At 40.6% G+C, this 20,692-nt stretch overlaps 1 protein-coding gene across 2 annotated transcripts in view; it reads right to left on the bottom strand.

Moving 5' to 3' along the window:
- Positions 1–20,692, bottom strand: part of LOC129696615 (septin-7) — a 105,722-nt gene that overhangs the window by 55,409 nt on the left and 29,621 nt on the right. For both annotated transcript variants that reach the window (XM_055634669.1, XM_055634670.1), the window contains exon 2: positions 17,384–17,490. In XM_055634669.1, coding sequence (XP_055490644.1) covers positions 17,384–17,490 — 107 coding nt within the window. The remainder of the gene's footprint in view (positions 1–17,383; positions 17,491–20,692) is intronic.

The following is a 20,692-nucleotide window of genomic DNA, read 5'->3' as shown; positions in this document are numbered from 1 at the left end:
GGGGCAAAATCTTCACAAAAAGTGGTGGTGCATGGAATGAGCCGTCAGAAGAGGCTGTAGAATTATAATATATAGAAGACATTCAGAGGTATTAGAGTAGATAAGGTGATATCCCTCTAAGCATTTCTTATCCATGTGCCTGTGAAAAAAGTTACATGAAAAGGATGAGACTTTTGTTCCAACTACTGGAAAGACTAAACAATAAGTATGCAAATAGAATAAATACCCCGCCATATCTTAGAAGCCTGGAGATGTTTTCACTGCTGGCCATTTTATAAATTAGGGACCATAAATATAAGATAGTCACATATCAAGGACAGGAAAAGAGGAAGAAATATGTGGAGCTCATTACCGCAGGATGTGGTTGTGGCAGATAGTTCAAATGCTTTTAAAAAGGAAATAGTGCAAGAGAAACGGGAATGGAAACTTCTGCTTATAGGCTGAGATGAGGGAAATGGAATGCGAGAAGCATTTGCACCAAAACAAACAAGTCGAGGAATAATGCATTTTGTGCTGTGCATTCAATGTGAAATTTGAGAGAACAATACACTGGGCAGGGAGCAAAACAACCATGGTGAGATTCTTTTAAGCATATTAAAACATCATGTTTCACATCTCAAATGTTTCATGATAATGATACAAGCTTTTTAATTATATGGAGAGGTACCCACATGTCATTTTATGTCAGATGTTAACATTATTTTTTTAATTACCACTAGCATCTATGAGTTGCTTTATAATAATGTATTATAATCATAGTGAGCATATACTATCTCTTCTGGCTTTCTACAAATTTGCCATTGTTCAGTTACAAAATTAATGTTGAATGTGCAATCATGCACCATATATTGAAGAATGTTGACATAGCCACTATATTTAATTCCTAGATCCTGGATTACAAAGCAGACAGACATTAATTACAAATAACGTGGTTGCTAACTGTCAGCATTGGGGTTATTGGGTGATAATCTGTATTATGTGTCTCAAAAAGAAATCCCTTACTTTTACTCGAACAAAAGTCAAAGCATGAACAAACGTCTTCCGGAATGGGCCATTGTTGTTGGAATAAACCACAAAACACAAATACATTGGTGGGTGCAACTGTTCCTCCAGAGCTTAAGCACAAATGCCAGGATATGAAAACCATTTATTACAACTCAGCTCTTTGATGAAGCACACTTGCAGCTGATGAGAAAATGTTACACCATTATGTAAACCAATTTTACAAAGCTAAACAACATGTACTTTGAACTGGCTTGTTGCTGATCTTCCAATGAAAAACCATAGAGTTGATTAAATCAATACTTTGGCAAACTTTGTATTTCAAACGGGGATAGCGGACTGATTCACATTAGTGCAACAAATCCTAATGCTATAATATTTTCCAAAGGAAGTAAATTAATAGCAAGTGGTGCATTACGCTCCAAAAAAACCTCTCCCACATCATTGTAGTACTGCAGCCTGACATTAAATAAAATAGCAATTTGTGCACATGTATTGATTTCTCAAAGTATAGAGGCCAGCAAAATAGCTGGGTATAATTGCAAATCAGGATTTAAAAACATGCACATTTTATATGTTGAAACTAAAATTACGTACACTTCATTCATTACTCTTTAGAGTTCTGGAAAGTGGGGTTTTGAGAGTTCAACCAGTGAATATTACTTGAGTAGAATTGTATATGTTCCGTAATGGAAAATTAAACAAGGGAACCGGTTGCTTGGCAGTTATATTTACTTAGCATCTCCCATGTGTCTTCAAAAACTTGTCCACGGTAAATACCATTTCCGCTTGTTGGGAAGTTCAAATGGAAGAATGGCTAAGCAGTATGGCTGATAGAATTTGGCAATATGACTGACTAAAATTACCGCACTGAACCGCCCACCAAAAAACATTTCCAATGCATCACCCCAAACATTCAGCCACATTTGATACTATTTAAAGTTCAGAACTCAGCTCTCACATCCCAAGTGGAAATTCAAAATACCACACAGCAAATCAGATGAAAATCTGATTTGCTCCGCTCTCCAAATGTTTCACGTGACTTGCTGAATATTTACATTATCTTATTATGCCAATGACGTGTTCCCAGATTTTTTAATTATTCACTTCTGATAACACAGGTATTAATTTGCACTGTATAGGAAAGAACTGCAGATGCTGGTTCAAATCGAGGGTACACACAAAATGCTGGAGTAACTCAGGGGGACAGGCAGCATCTCTGAAGAGAAGGAATGGGTGATGTTTTCGGTCGAGCCCCTTCTTCAGGCTCTTTTCCCATCTCATCTTTCCATGTATTTATATAATTATGCGATTTGAGCCAGGAAGAGAAAGATGCCTCAATCTGACAACATTTGCTTCCATTTTGGATGATTGTTTCATTCTATTTTAGAATAATTTGACCATATGAAACATGAAATCTCATTTTGTTCAATAGCAAATCACTGAAATTCAATTCCAGACCTTCTGAAATCAGTGAATGGAAAGTTTAAAAAAAATAACTCCACTTCCATGCCCATGTAATTGATGAACTGAAAAACTGGTAGACACAATTAACGCTTTGTAAAATGGAAAATGTTTCTAATTGTAATGTCACTCAATACATTTTCATCGCAGGAGAAATATATAAAACTAAAGTGAAATGTGGAAAGTAGTTGTTGGGTTTAAAAGCTGTGAGAAAAAAGTCTAAATTTTGATATGTACCAAAATAGTTCTAATAGAAATGTTAGGAATGCAAAGTGGCATGCTGGTCTTTTAATGAATTGTATCTGTATCAGCCTGAATAATTTATAGACACAAAATGCTGGAGTAACTGCAAGTCAAGTCAGGTTTCAAGTCAGTCATACGAGATGTGCAGTGAAATGAAAAGTGACAATGCTTGCGGATTTGTGCAAAAAACTTCAAAACAGAATGGAACAGAATGACAAATTCACATATTACATATTTGTGGGAGGAAAAAAAAAGAAAAAACAGCAATTTTAAAAAGACACCATACAACAGTAAATTGGTACAGTAAAGTTAGTCCCTGGTGAGATACGAGTTTACAGTCCTAATGGCCTCTGGGAAGAAACTCCTCATCCTCTCCGTTTTCACAGCATGGCAACGGAGGCGTTTGCCTGACCATAGCAGCTGGAACAGTCCGTTGCTGGGATGGAAGGGGTCTCCCATGACCTTATTGACTCTGGAGTTGCACCTTCTGATGTATAGTTCCTGCAGGGGGGGCGAGTGTAGTTCCCATAGTGCGTTCGGCCAAATGCACTACTCTCTGCAGAGCCTTCTTGTCCTGGGCAGAGCAGTTCCCAAACCAAATTGTGATGTTTCCGGACAAGATGCTTTCCACAGCCGCTGAGGAGAAGCACTGGAGGATCCTCAGAGAAAACTCTGAATTTCCGCAATTGCCTGAGGTGGTAAAGGCACTGCCTTGCCTTACTCACCAGTGCTGCAGCATGTGATGTCCATGTCAGATCCTCTGAGATGTGGACTCCCAGGTATTTAAAGCAGCTCACCCTATCCACAGTATCCCCATTTATCTTCAATGGTGTGTACGTCCTCGGATGATGTGCCCTCCTAAAGTCCACGATCCAGGAACTGTAGTTCCTTCCTACACATTTTGTCTCCTCCACTGCAAAATTTCTTCAAGGTATATCTCCTTTGAAGAAGTTATCCTCCTCGCTGCACAAAATTTCAGCAACATCCTTTCTCGCTGCTCCCCCTCAGTGATTCCTCGTGCTCTCCGACTACGATATTTTATCTGTTTGCTTTGCTATTACTTTCTCCCAGCTAACAATGATCTATTTTACATTTGCATTGATCTCGGTCCCCTTTGTCCCATTTTCACACCTTACTTCCTTATCTTTTAACTCCCTCTCCCCTAACTTGTCTGAAGAAGGGTCTCGACCCAAAACATCACCCATTCCTTCTATCCAGGAATGCTGCCTGCCCTGCATAATTACTCCAGCATTTTGTGGCTATCTTCGGTTTAAACCAGCATCTGCAGTTCCTTCCTACACATTTAGCCTGAATCATTTCCTTGGTTGAAATACTGGTACAGAACAAATGTCTCTGAGTCCCCTTGGCCAGCTTGTACCTCTCTGTCTTGGATCAGTTGTAGCGTCATGCTTTTTTAATCTGTACATCAATGACCTGGTTGGAATAGGATTGGAGCTATTCACTTACTCTGCTGGCTGTGCCATTGCAACTCCACCTTGTTGCTCTTCTACCCCGAAAAATCATACTCCCTAATAATATGAAACTTAGTGGATCATTGCCCAAAATGTATCATCAATTAAGCACCAAGATTATTTGTGTCTTCCACATGCGCCATTCTACTGATTCTCAGAGACTCCTCACGTATAGTAAAGCTCAGACCAGCTGTTATACCTCCGAACCAACATCAAAACAAACCTACTGAAAACTGGTGAGGAAGTCAATACCAAACATGACCCATCTTTAAACCAGAAAGATCTATTACTGCCTCGAGCATGTGCTCCAGAAAGATATTGCACCCCAATTTGAACTAACTCACCACACACCAAGCTGGTAAGATTCCTTTCTATATGCTGCAGGGACAATGGGACCTACCCCTAATCCTCATTCATAGATCTGCAATATTTCCTCTCCACATCTCATTTTTTCTGATGTAGTGGCAGGTGTTAGATAATTAACAAATATGAATTTTGAATTTGGCACCAATTTTCTTGAACCATTCACCACATAGGACTTTTTTAACGCAACCTATCAGTCAACCTGTTGCCAGCCTTTAGACTTCAACAGTGGCAGAAATTAAAGTGCAGCAAACCGGGGCAATTTTTGGGCATGGGTGGGACATGCATTGGAAATGGGATAACAGAATATGGTTAATTGTCATGTCATTCAATTGACATTTATTATTACAATATTTTTGTTGGTCTTCTAACATGGAAATATCCACTCACAATAAGAGACGTTTTCAAGAATGCATTGTTTTGTTGACTTCTACATTCATTTGAATAGTTTAAACTCTGGAGACGTAATGGGAGTCGTAAGCACAAGAACAGTTTCGTACAAGGCACTGCAGGCTCGCACCGACAAGTCTGTCTGAAGCAGAAACCAACAATTGTTTCCAGACAGATAACTTTTGTTTGTTCCTCAATCAATAGAACGAGGCCCTTTCTTCTTGGAATATTACAATATTTCACTTCATCATGACATAACTGATAAGCATTTTTGACATCCGAAATCCTGATAATATAGGTTGTTATACATAAAAACCATGGACCGCTCGCTATTCATTGATGTCTTCAGATTAACAGTTGCATGTAAAATAGTTTATCTTCCCAAACAACCCATGGCAAAATATTTCTGTTAAATATAGCCCACAAAGCCTGCTTGAAATTTGATAGCATAAATGTGAAAACAAATTCTTAAAAGTAGTCATCATATTCACAAAGAAATCTGACTTTCAATGCACTTTGAATTAAACCATGCATTTCAATGAATGCTCACCATGAGACACCCAAACAGGAAGCCTACACTGCAAAATGGAACACCTCAGCTCTTGAATGCAATTACAAAGTTAGGTATTACAAATGTGAAATTCACAGCCACAGTATGATTTAATTTTAACTCTCCCTTGCTATCTCTATAGCAGTCTCAGAGCATGCAAGTTTGAATTTTCTTTCATCACTCATTATACCATTTCAGTAGAATTAACAATACACCCCAATTTGGGCAGCATAATTCTCTTTTGTAACACTTGAAGCTTAATTTCACTTCAGCACAAAACACTATTCAGGCCCAGTGGAAACAATACCTAGGAGATGAATGATATCATTCACTTCTGTAAATGAAACCCTCAGATCCTTTATACCGCTTCATACTAACAAGCAATACTTTATCAGAATAATAAAATGATGGTCCAACAAACCAAGTGTTCAACAAAGTCCCCAAAACCAGTAGCAACTATGTGCTAGGAAAGAACTGCAGATGCTGGTTTAAATCAAAGATCAGTCTGAAGAGGGATCTCAACCTCGAAATGTCACCCATTCCTTCTCTCCAGAGATGCTGCCTGCCCCGCTGAGTTACTCCAGCATTTTGTGACCACGAGCAACTATGTGCTAGTTTTGCTGAAGATCACAACAAATAATAGAATGGGGCTCACCGGATAACAAGGAGGAATGCTGAAATCGTCATCACCCAACATTTGATTGTGAAAGGCAGCATGAAAATTCAAGACAGTACAACTAATTATTTTGATGTTTTACGAACAAGAGATCTTGGACAATTTCAATATTGGTCACATAGCACTGAAAAGCGAGTTAACCTATAGGCAGCAGCAAGAAAGGCAGGGCTGACAATTGTTGTCCAAGAAGCGGTGAACAATATAATTGTGTACCTGTCTCATATCCATGTAAACCTTTTCTGTCCAATCAACCATTCATGTCTTTTAGCTATTGTATATGTCTCAACAACTTCACCTGGGAACTCATTCACATTGCCACACCCTCTGTGTAAAAATGTTACTCCTCACATCGCATTTAAATCTTTTTGCTCTCTCCTTAAGCCCATGCCCTCTAGCTGTTGATACCCTTACCCTGGAAAGAAACAAATACTGCATTCACCCTATCCCCTATGATTTTACACAATTCTCTCCTCACTCCTTAGCCTCCCAAGCTCCAAGGAATAAAGTCCCTGCCTGACCAACCACTCCCTGTAGCTCAGACCCTCGAGACCTAGCAACATCCTCGTAAATCGTCTCTGCACTCTTTCCAGCTTAATGGCATCTTTGCCACAGCAGGATGACCAAACTGAACACAATACTCCAAAAGTTCAACCTCACCAACATCGTGTACAACAATAACACAATGGTCAAAGTTCCATACACAGTTGTGAAAACAAAAGAACTGCAGATGCTGGTCAGCACCCGAAGGGACAAAAGGCATCAAACTGCATGTATCCCTTAAAATCCTCTCCAGTAACTTGTCTACCACAGATGTTAGGCATTTGATCGAGTTCCCATGTTGTTCTTTGCACCCCTTCCTAAAGAGGCACAGCATTGGCCACTCTCACGTCTTTTGGCACCTCACCCGTCTCATAATGATTCAAATATCTCAGACAGGGATCCTGCAATTTCCTCTCTAACTTCCAGCAGTGTTTTTGGATATACCTAATCAGACCAGGGAAATTTATCTTCCTTCATATGTTTTAGGATATCCAACACCTTCTCATCTGTAATTTAAAAAAATGTCTTCTTGACTTTCCATTAAGTATCCATGGTCTTGACATCTTTATCTGCAGTAAAACCAGAAAATATTCACTGAAGACCTTGCCCTGCTCCTGCAGTTCCACACATAAATGGCCACACGTTGATTCCTAAGGACCCTATGCTTTCTCTAGTTACCCCTTTATTCTCCACAATATGCTAACCACTAGCAATTTATCATATTTCCCCCCCAGTGCCAATTTTCTCTAGCCTAGAAAATCCTTTTCATTTCATGGTCAATTGTCAACCTAAATATCACACCAAAAATTATATTTTATAAACAAGTCTTGCCTGAAATTTTTAAACCAAAGTACTAAATCCTCTGACCAACTCATTAATTTATGTGCGCAACACACAATCAACCAGAATCTACCTTAGATAACCCTCTCACAAAAGACACAGGAACTGAAGAACTGCTTTATTTGCTCAAACATGTTTCACCCCTTCATCTTCTGTGTCTCATAGCTGAGCCAACTTTCCTTGGCTATACTCTTGTCTAGCAAAATCACATTAGATTAAGCCAACATCTAATGCTTTTGCTACAAAATGTTCCATAGTTCTCTCTTTTTTGTGTAGAAATTTCTATGTTTTCTCCAGAATTACTTCATATTTCTGATATCAAGCTTATGGTAACACAAACTGAAATTCTCAATAGCATAATGGCTCCATTACCCCAATAATTTCGTAAAAATATAAATTGCTATAATTTGCTGCTTGGATAGCTTGTAATACTGCAGGTCAGACGTAATGTAACTTTGGTTAAGTAAAGCAGAAAATGTAGGGCCAACATACTATAATCCATTTTAATTAATTTTGTATCTGATCAACATATTTTATTAATCCATGTGCATGAATTCCAAAATCTCTTTGGGCTTCCACTGATCTTCGCATTAAAAAATATTAAATTTGTTCCATTTTGGTCCAAGTAATGCCCACACCAACCCCAAAATCTTTTTGATACAACTTTGTCCATTCAATCTTTGTGATCTTGAGCAGCTATCTACACCACTGAATATGCCACTGGCCTGGATGCTATCTTGGCTTTAATTACAAAGGGTTCGGCTCTAGTCAACAATCACTCATGTCCAACCATTCGCTGTTTACTAATACACTTCGTCAGTGATTTATGATTTAAAAAATCTATTAGGTCTCTTCCTAACAGGCATCATTTTCTTCCCCAAAAGGACTCCCTGAATACTATAAATTTCATTCACAGGTCCATATTCTCCCCCCCCCACAAAAGGCAAAGAGATATTCAATTGTTTCTAATGGGGAGAATTCTTAATTTATGAGCACGATGGAAACTGAAATTGAAATTCTCAATAGCATAATGGCTCCAATTTGGAGGAACAGCAGCTCATATTTGTCTTGGGCCACTTACAATAGACAATAAGTGCAGGAGTAGGCCATTCGGCCCTTCGAGCCAGCAATGTGATCATGGCTGATCATCCACAATCAGTACCCTGTTCCTGCCTTCTCCCCATATCCCCTGACTCTGCTATCTTTAAGATTATAGTCAGAGAAACTATTATTTCCTCTGATGCTCTTTTTATATCGTAAGATGGAATCCAACAGATCCTGGCAACTTGCCACTCCAGTGACATTAATTTTTCCGATTTTTTCTATCACTTAATTTTTTGAATTCTATTCCATTTATTATTTGCTCCCATGGAAAATCAAACACATTAGCTTCCATTACCATGTGCAGATGAACTATACGAGAAGTCTGACATTATTTAAAATATCACTTGCATCGATCTCCAAAAGGCTCAACAAAAACTTAATACAGTTGCGAAATACTAATTTAAGGTTTCAAGGTCAGTTTATTGTCACATGTACCAATTAAGGTACAGTGAAATTTGAGTTAACATACAGCCATACTAAGTGAAAAGCAACAAGACAAACAACCACGTAAAAGTTAACATAAACATCCATCACAGTGGATTCCACGTTCTTCACTGTGAAGGAGGGCAATAAAGTTCAATCTTCTTCCTCTTGTTCTCCCACAGTCGGGTTACACAGTGCACATTTGCACTCCTCAGTTGTCTCCAAGTTCCTTCCCCAAAGTTTACAGTAATCGTTTACTTACTTTACGTTAATGTTGTGAAATGCAGTTCCATCTACAAGTATCTCATAGTCTTACATTAAAGTATAAAATTGGTTTTGGAACACCTACTGACGTTTATTTGTAGTTTCATCCAATAAAATCTCTCCCCAATTTACTACTGTCAGCCTCCATTTCACCTTATAAACTCTGCTGCAACAAAATCTGGAGTTGGTAACAGTTACATTTTTCATTTTAATGGATTTTCCCACATTATCAGATTAACAACATTCCGGCACATTACTCATTACTCAATCCTTGTTTGGTTTGCTGCCCGGCTGGTTCCAAAAAATGCTGCTCTAAAGAACACTCATCAGACACATACAAAAAAAAATAGTTGTTTCTAACCTGTTCCTTATAGTGAGAATTAAAGTCTTCCATTTAAAGACATTTACCTTTACTATGAGCCACTTTGATTGACAGGTGATATATTAGTTACTGCTAATAGGTCTAGAAACAATGGTGGTGAGAACACAATATTGTGTGCAGTTCTGATTGCCCAGCTATCGGGATGATGTATTTTAAGCTGGAAAGGGTACAGCAAAGTTTAGTCACAATGCTACCAGGGCTGAAGGGCTTGAGTCACAATGATAAGCTGAATAGCCCAGGACAATTCCCCCAGAGCATAGGAAGCTGAGGGGTGACCTTATAGAACCATGCAAAATCATGAGAGGCATAAACAAGGTGAATGGTTACAGCCAAGTCCAGAACTCGAAGCCAAAGGTTTAAGATGTGAGGGAAAAGATTTAAAGAAAGACCCAAGCTGCATTTTTTTTGTGAAGAGCAGTGTGTGTATATGTGACTGTTTAAGAAGGAACTGCAGATGCTGGAAAATCGAAGGTACACAAAAATGCTGGAGAAACTCAGCGGGTGCAGCAGCTTCTATGGAGCAAAAGAAATAGGCAACTTTTCTGGCCGAAACGTTGCCTATTTCCTTCGCTCCATAGATGCTGCTGCACCCGCTGAGTTTCTCCAGCATTTTTGTGCACCTGTGTATATGTAACTAATGGAGGAGGTGGTAGGTTTAGGTTTATGATAGTCACATGTACTCAGGTACAATGAAAAGCTTTGTTTTGCATGCTATACAAACATAAATACAATCAAGTCAAACTCAAGTATAATAGATAGTCCAAAGAGGCAGATACAGAATGCAGAATATAGTCCTCAGCATTATAGCACATCAGTACCATAGGACATCCCCAATGTCTGCAATGGGGCAGAGGTGAATCAGACAGTACTCTAGTTTATGGAAGAATCGTTCGGAAACTTGATAACAAAAGGGGAAGAAGCTGTTCCGGTTCTGATGATGCATGCTTTCAAGTCTTTGATTATGTGTAGGAAGGTACACCAAAGATAGACACAAAATGCTGGAGTAACTTTACTGGTCAGGCAACATCTCTGGAGAAAAGGAATAGATGACGTTTCGGATCGAGACCCTACTTCAGACTGACACTGTCAGATAGCTGGAATGGGTACAGCAATCATCTAATGCTTTTGGTACAAAATGTTCCATAGTTCTCTCTTTTTTGTGTAGAAATGTCTATTTTTTTCTCCAGAATGACTTCATATTTCTGACAGTGGAGTAGGCTGCCTCACCCGCTGAGTTTCTCCAGCATTTTTGTCTACCTCATATTTCTGACGTCAAGCTTATGGTTACACAAACTGAAATTCTCATAAGCATTATGACTCCAATTTGGAGGAACAGCAGCTCATATTTGTCTTGGGCCACTTACAATAAACAATAGATAATTGACAATAGGTGCAGGAGTAGGCCATTCGGCCCTTCGAGCCAGCACCACCATTCAATGTGATCATGGCTGATCATCCACAATCAGTACCCCGTTCCTGCCTTCTCCCCATATCCCCTGACTCCGCTATCTTTAAGAGCCCTATCTAGCTCTCTCTTGAAAGTATCCAGAGAACCGGCCTCCACTGCCCTCTGAGGCAGAGAATTCCACAGACTCACCACTCTCTGTGAGAAAAAGTGTTTCCTCGTCTCTGTTCTAAATGGCTTACCCCTTATTGTTAAACTGTGGCCCCCGGTTCTGGACTCCCTAAACATCGGGAACATGTTTCCTGCCTCCAGCGTGTCCAAACCCTTAATAATCTTATGTGTATCAATAAGATCCCCTCTCATTGTTCTAAACTCCAGAGTATACAAGCCCAGCCCCTCTATTCTCTCAGCATATGACAGTCCCGCCATCCCGGGTATTAACCTTGTAAACCTACGCTGCACTCCCTCAATGGTAAGAATGTCCTTCCTCAAATTAGGGGACCAAAACTGCACACAATATCCCAGATGTGGTCTCACTAGGGTCCTATACAACTGCAGAAGGACCTCTTTGCTCCTATACTCAACTCCTCTTGTTATAAACCCCAACATGCTTTCTTCACTGCCTGCTGTACCTGCATGCTTACTTTCATTGACTGATGAACAAGGACCCCCAAATCCCATTGTACTTCCCCTTTTCCCAACTTGACACCATTTAGATAGTAATCTGCCTTCCTGTTTTTGCTACCAAAGTGGATAACCTCACATTTATCCATATTAAACTGCATCTGCCATGCATCTCCCCACTCACCCAACCTGTCCAAGTCAACCTGCATTCTCATAGCATCCTCCTCACAGTTCACACTGCCCCCCAGCTTTGTGTCATCTGCAAATTTGCTAATGTTACTTTGAATCCCTTAATCTATATCATTGATGTATATTGTAAATAGCTGCGGTCCCAGCACCGAGCCTTGCAGTACCCCGCTAGTCACTGCCTATCATTCTGAAAGGGACCCGTTAATCCCTACTTTGTTTCCTGTCTGCCAACCAATTTTCTATCCATGCCAGCACTCTACCCCAAATACCATGTGCCCTACAACCCAGCGGTATGATTATTAATTTATTTTATTTCAGGTAACCCTTGCTTTCCCTCTCTTCCCCCCTCTCCTCCTCCACTCCACCCCCCCCCCCCCCCCCCCCCCCACACCGCGCAAGTCATCCTTCTAGTTTCACAGTTTACATCCACATATCCCTTTGTTATCACTTCTTCCACAGCCAACAATTGACCATTGTGGGCTCCACCTTTCCTAGGTCATTGGTGCCAGCTCTGATTTGTTCTGAACCTTTTCATACCTCTGGTTTCCTTCCCAGTAACTCTGGTTACTCTGTTTAATGAAGGTACCCGACCTGAAATATCACCAATTCCTTTTCTCTTGAAATGCTGCCTGACCCGCTGAGTTACAATAGCAATTTGTGTCTTCTCTTTGATTATGTTGGTTCCTTTTCCGAGGCAGTATGGACTTAATAGTGGGAAGTCTGGTCTATGAGATGGACTGGGCTACATCTACAACTCTGCAATTTCTTGCAGTAGAGCCAGGTACAATGGTGACATATAAATAATGTTTAGACAGGATAGGAAAAGTTTAGAGGGATCTGGGACAAAGCAGGCAAATGGGACCAGCTCGGTTATTTAAAAAATTGGTCAGTGTAGATGATTTTGGCCGAACGACCTTTTTCCTCGTAATACGATTACTAATAAACAACTTTAAACCTCTTTTATTCCTTAATCTAAGCCATTCTAAAATTAAACAGCAGGTATAAAAACAACTGTAAAATGCGATAGTCGAGTGAAAGCGACCCAAATTGACAACCATTTGCCAAGAGTGTTATTTATTCAGCAAAAACTCCCATCTCGTCATCTGGCCAAGAAACAAATTTGCCAAGCCAGATTTATTTCTGGTTAAAGCGTGCAATTTGGAAAGGCTTTGAAAATATTCCACATCCGTTTGGTCTATAAGTGGAAGTAAAAATTTGACATTTGGTTTTATTTTTAAACTACAGTGAAATGTCCGGTAATATCACAGGCATTGGAATGAATACAACATGAATAAAATTAACTTAATCTTTCTTGGGCTAAAGCCTAGTTATGCCAGACAAGGCTGGTGTTAGAAGGCTGCATAATGGGGCAATGTCTAGTAGATGTAAACAAGCGTGTGGTGAAAAAAAAAACTGGTCCTCGTGAATCACTACAGTGACTTGGACAACACCCCAAAAGGACTTACAAAAACAGGTGAGTCTAAACCACAGCAAATAATTTCAACATACTATCAGGTCTTGGCACTCGTTGTGCCTTTGCTCTTGCAAGGCCCTTTGAACACAAGGAATTTTGATAAATTTGTAACATAATATGAACTGAGTTTATCGGCAAGCGTCTTTTTTGTCAAATAATCCAACACACAATAAAAACATATAAAATAGAAGTTTTACAGTTCATTTCTCGGCACTATTACATACCAGAACTTAAAAAAAATCTTCTAATGCCAAAATAGAGTCAGTCATACAGCACAGAACTCAGCCCTTCAGCCCGACTTGTTCATGAAGCCCAAGATGCTCATCTAAATTCATCCCCATTTTGCCCATGTTTGATCCTTATTATAAGGATAGGGGGCGAGGAGGTGGAGAGGGTGCCTAGTTTTAAATTTCTGGGGATCAACATCAGTGAGGATCTTAAATGGTCTGTGAACTCTGTTATAGTTGTAAAAACGGAGCAACAGAGACTTTACTTCCTCAGAACACTGAGGAAGGCCCATCTGTCTGCTAAACTGCTGGAGTATTTCTACTGCTGTAAACTGCATGGTTTGGGAACTGTTCAGCAGCTGACAGAGCAGCTCTCCAGAGGGTGATAAAAACTGCCCAGGGTATCATTGGACTCCCCCTGCCCCCTCTGGAGGACATTTACCACTCCAGATGCAGCAGCAGGTCCTGTAATATTGTGAAAGACATTACACATCCTTGTCACCACCTTTTCACACTGCTGCCCTCAGGAAAAAGGTACAGGTCGCTAAAGTCACGCACCGCCAGACTCAAGAACAGCTTTTACCCATCAGCAATCTTGGAACTGAACTCTGTCTCGGGAGCGGGTTATGGGGAAGGTGGGGGGGTGGGAGACAGTGTTAATTTATGTAAATGTGAATCCATGGGTGGGTTTGGGGAGGGAGGGAGTGTAAAAAGTATGAGTATGTGAATGTTTGAAGTTCTTTTAAATGGAGAGACACAGTAATCTCGTTGTATGTGACACATGCAATGACAATAAAGCATTCTGATTCTGATTCAAAACCTTTCCTGTCCATGTACCTATCCAAATGACTTTTAAGAGTTACTAGACCAAGTGCAGACCCGTTGGGTCTGGGCCCCGAACGTGCTTCAAACCCTGAGTACGGGGAAGGGAGGGGGGGGGGGGGGGGGGGGGGCGGGGGAATGGGAGGGGAGTGGAGGGGGGCAGGAGGGCTGTCTCAATTACTTCCTCTGGCAGTATATATATCCACCATCCTGTGTGAAAAAGCTAGCCCTCAGTTTCTGATTAAATCTATCCCCTCTTACCTTAAACCCAAGCCTTTTAGATTCAGATCCCCCAACCCTGAGATAAAGACTGTGCCTTTACACTCTCCATGCCTCGCATGATTTTATACCTCTATAAGATCAGCCCTCAGCCTTTTGGGGATAATGATCATAACTCAATAAGTTTAAAAAATCTTTTGAGCTTTCTGTCCTGGGCGTCTTCCATTGTCAGAGCGAGGCCACATGCATTATGAGCGAGGCACATAATTTTTCCCTCCACCTACATTTCTTCCTCTGGTTTCACACTTTGCAACTCTCTTGCCTCAGGCCTGTTTTTTTCATCTCTGGCCTTTGTCCAAACATCTACCTATCAAAACCCCTCTTCGCCCGTGTACACCCATTACCAGCCACTCTTTGTCCTACCCCTCCATTCTTCCAGTTTTCTTTATTTTATAGTCCCCCTTGGTAGCTGATCTAGAAAATTAATATGTTTGGGATTAACAATGACTTGGTCGCATGGATGCAGAAATAGCTCAATGATAGAAGTGGTGGAAGGAAAATATTCAGGTTAGAAATCTGTGACGAGTGGAGTTCCACAGTTCCAATCTGTGCTGGGACCTCTGTTGTTTGTGACATATACAAATTATGTGGACCTAAACGTAGATGGGTTGATTAGTAAGCTTGCTGGAATGGTGGATTGTGAGGAAACCAATCAAAGTATACAGGGAAAATATACAATTAATGGCAAGATCTTTTGCAACATTGAAATACAGAGGAATTTTGGAGATTAAGTCCACAGCATTCTGAGTGTCAACACAACAACAATGAATGGGCAAGAAGGCCTGCAGTAGCTTGCCTTCATTGGACAAGGATCAATACCTCATGATGCAGCTTCCTAGGACTTTGGTTAGGCTACATTTAGAGTATTGAGTGCAGTCCTGATCGCCTCATTACACGAAGGTTATGGAAGTTTTGGAAAGGGTGCAGAGGTGATTTATCTTTAACACTGATTAAACTGCTGATGCTGGTTTACAATAAAAGACAATAAAAGACTAGAGTAACTCAGCGGGTAAGACAACATCTCTGGAGAGCATAGATAGTTGATGTTTTGGGTTTAGACCCTTCTTCAGACTGATTGTGGTGGAGGGGTGAGGAGAAAGCTGGATGGAAGGGTAGGACAAAGCCTGAGGGGGGGGGGGGGGGGGGGGGGGGGTTAGGGTTTGATATGCAGATAGTTGGACAAAAGCCAGAGATTAAAAAACAGAAGGTCTGAGACAGAAGGATTGAAGAGTTGCAAATTGTGTAGCTGGAGGTGCAAGAGGAGAGGGAGAAATAGATGTGAGTTCAGGTGAGGCGAAGGGAAGAGAATAGAAGGGGGGGGGGGGGGGAGTTCCCCAAAATTGGAGGTCAATGTTTATACCATTGGAAGCTACCCAAGTGGAATATGAGGTGCTGTTCCTTCAGTTTGCATGTGGCCTCATTCTAGCAATGGAGGAGGTCCAGTACAGAAAAGTCAGTGGGGAAATGGGAAGAGGAAATACATTAAGATTCTCCTCCATGTCTACAAAGCCCTCAATGGGCTTGCCCCCACCTACATAAAAAGTCTTCTCATCCACCACTCCACCTCCAGGCCCCTCAGATCGGCCGACTTGGGGTTGCTGAATATCCCACGGTCTAGGCATAGGCTCAGGGGCGACCGCGCCTTTGCGGCTGCAGAACAGCATCCCCCTTCCCATCAGAACTGCCCCCTCCATCGACTCTTTTAAGTCAAGACTAAAGACTTATCTATACTCCCAAGCCTTTCCTGACGTCCTCTGAGTGAGGGCTACATGTATATATGTATGTAGTTTGTTTTGTTGTGCTATTCTTATAACAAATATGTAAAGCACTTTGGCCAACAAGAGTTGTTTTTTAAATGTGCTATATAAATAAATGTGACTTGACTTGACTAATTAGCAACTGGGAGATGCTTGGATTAGGGGGTATTAACTATAGTCAGACTTGGATTGATATCCCTTGAAAGCTGGAGGTCGAGGAGAGGTTTGATAGATATATAAATTCATGGGAGGCATAGATAAAGTAGGAAGTTAAAACATTTCCCCCCCAGGATGGAAATATCAAATACTAGAAGGTATAGTTTTAAAGTGAAAGGGGCAAAGTATGGAGAAGACGTTCGGGGCAACATTTATTTTTTACACAGAATGCTTGGAATGTGCTGCCAGGGATGGTGGTAGAGGTAGATACAATAGTGGCATTTAAGAGACTTGTGGATAGGCACATGGACATACCGGGAATGGAGGGAAATTGATTGTGAGTGGGCAGATAAGATAAGAGTTGGTCTTGGCTTCATGTCCAGCACAGTAGGACCTATTCCTATGCAGTATTGTTGTATGTTCCATGTTATAATTCCGCTGACTGGCTAGCACGCAACAAAAGCTTTATCCTGTACCTCTGTAAATGTGACAACAAACTAAACTAAACTTCTGAATATATTGGGTTGCTTCTTCCATTGTGGGCAATACTGATCTTTATAGAACGCGAACTTGCCAATAGATCGTACCAGGGATATGTAACCCATTGCTTCGAAAGCTTCTTTAAAAATTCATTGATGATAATCATTGTAAAACAAATACATAGCAAGTACTTCAAATCAAAGTAAACAGTGTAAAAATAAACCAACATACAAGTGGTTTGCAGATTGAGGACATACCATAACTGTTTTTTTAATCCTATGTGAAGGACCTGGATACTCTGATGAATACAGGTCTGTCAGAAACAAAGAGTTGATGAGCGTTGACTTCCCTAATCCTGATTCACCTGCAAAATAAAGTTGAAAAAGGTTTAGTGACAGGTTACTCACGCATTACCAAGTCTTTGAGTTTTGATCCTCTTATGCAGTCAATTTTTGAAAGGCATTCTGTTTAACAGTGGTGTAATTAAAATAAATCAAAGTATGCGCACATGCGCAGGTTCCTGCTTTCCATCGTACAACTATGACCAACACTTTTCCGTCTCTCTATTTTGAAAAGATACAAAAAAAGTTTATTTGTCCTGCAATATTTAATCTAATTTCTCCATACCAATTATCTTCTTGCAATGAATCTGAAACCTTTCTGCATCCTCCTCAAAGCCCAGTCTGTCAGCTAGCACTGTGTCATCAAAATCTGCCCAAAACTGCAAGAAATTGTATTTGCTGCCTCGGGAAAGCAACAAACATAATCAAGGACCATTTTCATCCCGGCAATTTCTTCTCCCCTTTCCTATCGAGCAGAATACGAAAGTTGCAAGTTTCAGCACATTGCACCAGATTCAGGAACAATTTCTTCTCCATTGTTATCAAATGAATGGTTCTCCCATAAACTATGGAGTAATCCCAATCTTCCACCCTACCTCATGGCAGACCTTGGTCTTTATTCTCCATTTTTGTAACGCTATAATGAAGTAACACTATGTTCTGCACTCACTATCTGTTATACTTTTGTGTGGCTTGATTGTACTCAGCTTTTAAATGGCACACTTGATTAGATGGCACACAGCAAAGCTTTTTATGTATCTGTGTACACGTGACAATAATAAACCAATATATACTTTAGCCAATTGCTGGTAAAGAGCATAAAAGGCTGCATCTCAATATCAATCCCCCCTCCCTGGAGTCCCAGTGGTCACAGTGCCTTCCCTAACATGGCATAGATTTTTCCTGCTTTTGGTCTAATCGAATAGTACTCCAGCACTAATTTTATTTAATCTTCTCTTGCATCATACCTTATTGAAAACTTAAAGATAACCAAGTACATCAAACAACTGAATAAATGTAATCACAACTGAATTTGAATTAAGGCAGTTCAGTTATCTATGGCATGGCATGGCATCTCTGTGTGGTATCTCAGCTGCATGGAGAGGGAGAGGAGAGCTCTTCGGCGCGTCGTCCACAGGGCGCAGATGATTATTGGGTCACAGCTACCAGCCGTGGAGGGCATCTACTACACACGGTCCCTCAGGAAGGCCGTCAGCATCCACAAAGACTCCTCTCATACCTCTGTTCGAACTCCTACCTTCCGGCAGACGTTACAAGGCCTTTTACGGCCGCACCACCAGACTCAGGAACAGCTTCATCCCCAGAGCTATCGCTGCTCTGAACCGGCCTTGCTGAGTGCCCCCCCCCCATGAACTGTATTCACGCACATCGACCCGGCACAGACATATTTGCACTTTAGACTGTTTTACTGTTTACTGTTCTCTTTTTTTTTTATAAATCATGTTTCTCGGGGTATCTACATTTTGTTAGTTGTTTAAGTTATGACGATCAGATGGAAGCTGCATACCAAATCTCGTTGCACCTATGTGCAATGACAATAAAAGATATTATTATTATTATTATTATTATTATTATTATGGAGAATAATTGGATCATGAGCTCCAGTTCCACCACCATATTAAATAGTTAGAGTGATAGAGCTACACAGTACTCAAACTGGCCCTTCAGCTCAACTTATCCATGCCCACCAAGTTACCCAATCAAGTTAATCCTACCTGCCAGCACATATTCCAGAAATCCTTCTGTGTATGTACCTGAATCAAGTTCTACCACTTTATCTGGCATTCTACATATGCACCGCCCTCCATGCAAATAGTTACAAAATTGTAGGTGCATATGTTTTAGGGAGGGCTGTAGAGATGGTGGGTGGTTTTACTAATTTTGCATGTTTTCCCAGAACCAAGCTGCATTATAATGTGACGGTCCAAATATCGAATTCTGGAGAAATTCAGCGGGTCAGGCAGTATCTATCGAGGGAGAGGACAGACGACATTTCAGGTCAGAATCTTTCTTCAGACTGATTGGATTAGTGGACGAGAAAGCTGCGGGGAAAAAATGGGGGTGGGGCAAAGCCTGCCAAGATATAGTTAGAGGGGCAGGCTGGTGGTGATTAGAAAACTAGTGGTGCTTGTGAGTGGGTGAACACAAGGCTAATAAGAACAACACATCATATGCCAAAGTCATCTTTAAAACAACCCCTTTCTTGAAGGCAAACGCACATATACAAGGCACAAGATGCGAACATTTCACTGAGTACCCTTGCTACAGCACTGTTGTCAGAAGCATTCCAAAAATTCTTTCAATTTTTTTGTTGCCAAAACAGCCCTGTCGATCCAGCAGAGGTTTGCTGGAGACATTTCTGGAACAGATTACCAGACCAGATTGAGCCATCGGTGCTTGAAAGTCCAAACAAGACTTACATTCTTGTGTGGTCAGCAATTTGACCTGAACCATGAAGTAATGACAAGTGGTGATGCATTATCAAAAACTGCTAATAACTCTCATAAGATTATTGAATGTCTTTCAGCAAATTTAAGAAGTGTACATTTGAATAGTCTCAATTATATTCAACATGGATCAATTTGTTAGTTTAACTACTGAACATATCAAAAAAATCAGTAGAGGAAATGTTAATAATGGACAGTGCTCCACAAATGCTGCCAATGTGTTTTATTCATGCTAAGAACCAGTACCCTACAATACCATAAAGGTATTTGCAAATTTGAGAGAAACTGCCATGCACATCACACTTAAACTGCCTTATCTGGACCAAGATAGAGGCTTGCAGCATCAGGCACACATCAAAAACCCAACTTGAAAGGCTCTGCTTAATGGCAGATGAGTGCAATAACAAAGACTAGAGATGAATAGGAGGCAAGAGGGTGTTACATCAGGAGAGATGAGGTGTGAAGTATAAATCCAGTGAGACAGATATTGGGGACCGAGGATGGGAGATGAGCATACAAAGGAGGGGAATGGGAGGCGATGGGAGAAATATGTGCGCAAAGGAATGGGATGTGTATATGGAAAAGAGGGAGGATGGGATATTACTTGAAATTGAATTCAATGTTTATACAATTGGGTTGTATGCTAGCCAAGCGGATTATGACTGGATGAAAGACTGGATTGACTGGCCTTATATTGAACAGGAACGCAGATAATAATCTGAATGGTCACACAAAAATGCTGGAGAAACTCAGCGGG

This window comes from Leucoraja erinacea, chromosome 4, assembly GCF_028641065.1.
Source record: "Leucoraja erinacea ecotype New England chromosome 4, Leri_hhj_1, whole genome shotgun sequence".
Classification (NCBI taxonomy): Eukaryota; Metazoa; Chordata; class Chondrichthyes; order Rajiformes; family Rajidae; genus Leucoraja; species Leucoraja erinaceus.
Note: the sequence above shows the minus strand (reverse complement) of the source record. Positions and strands in the feature narration are given on the sequence as shown.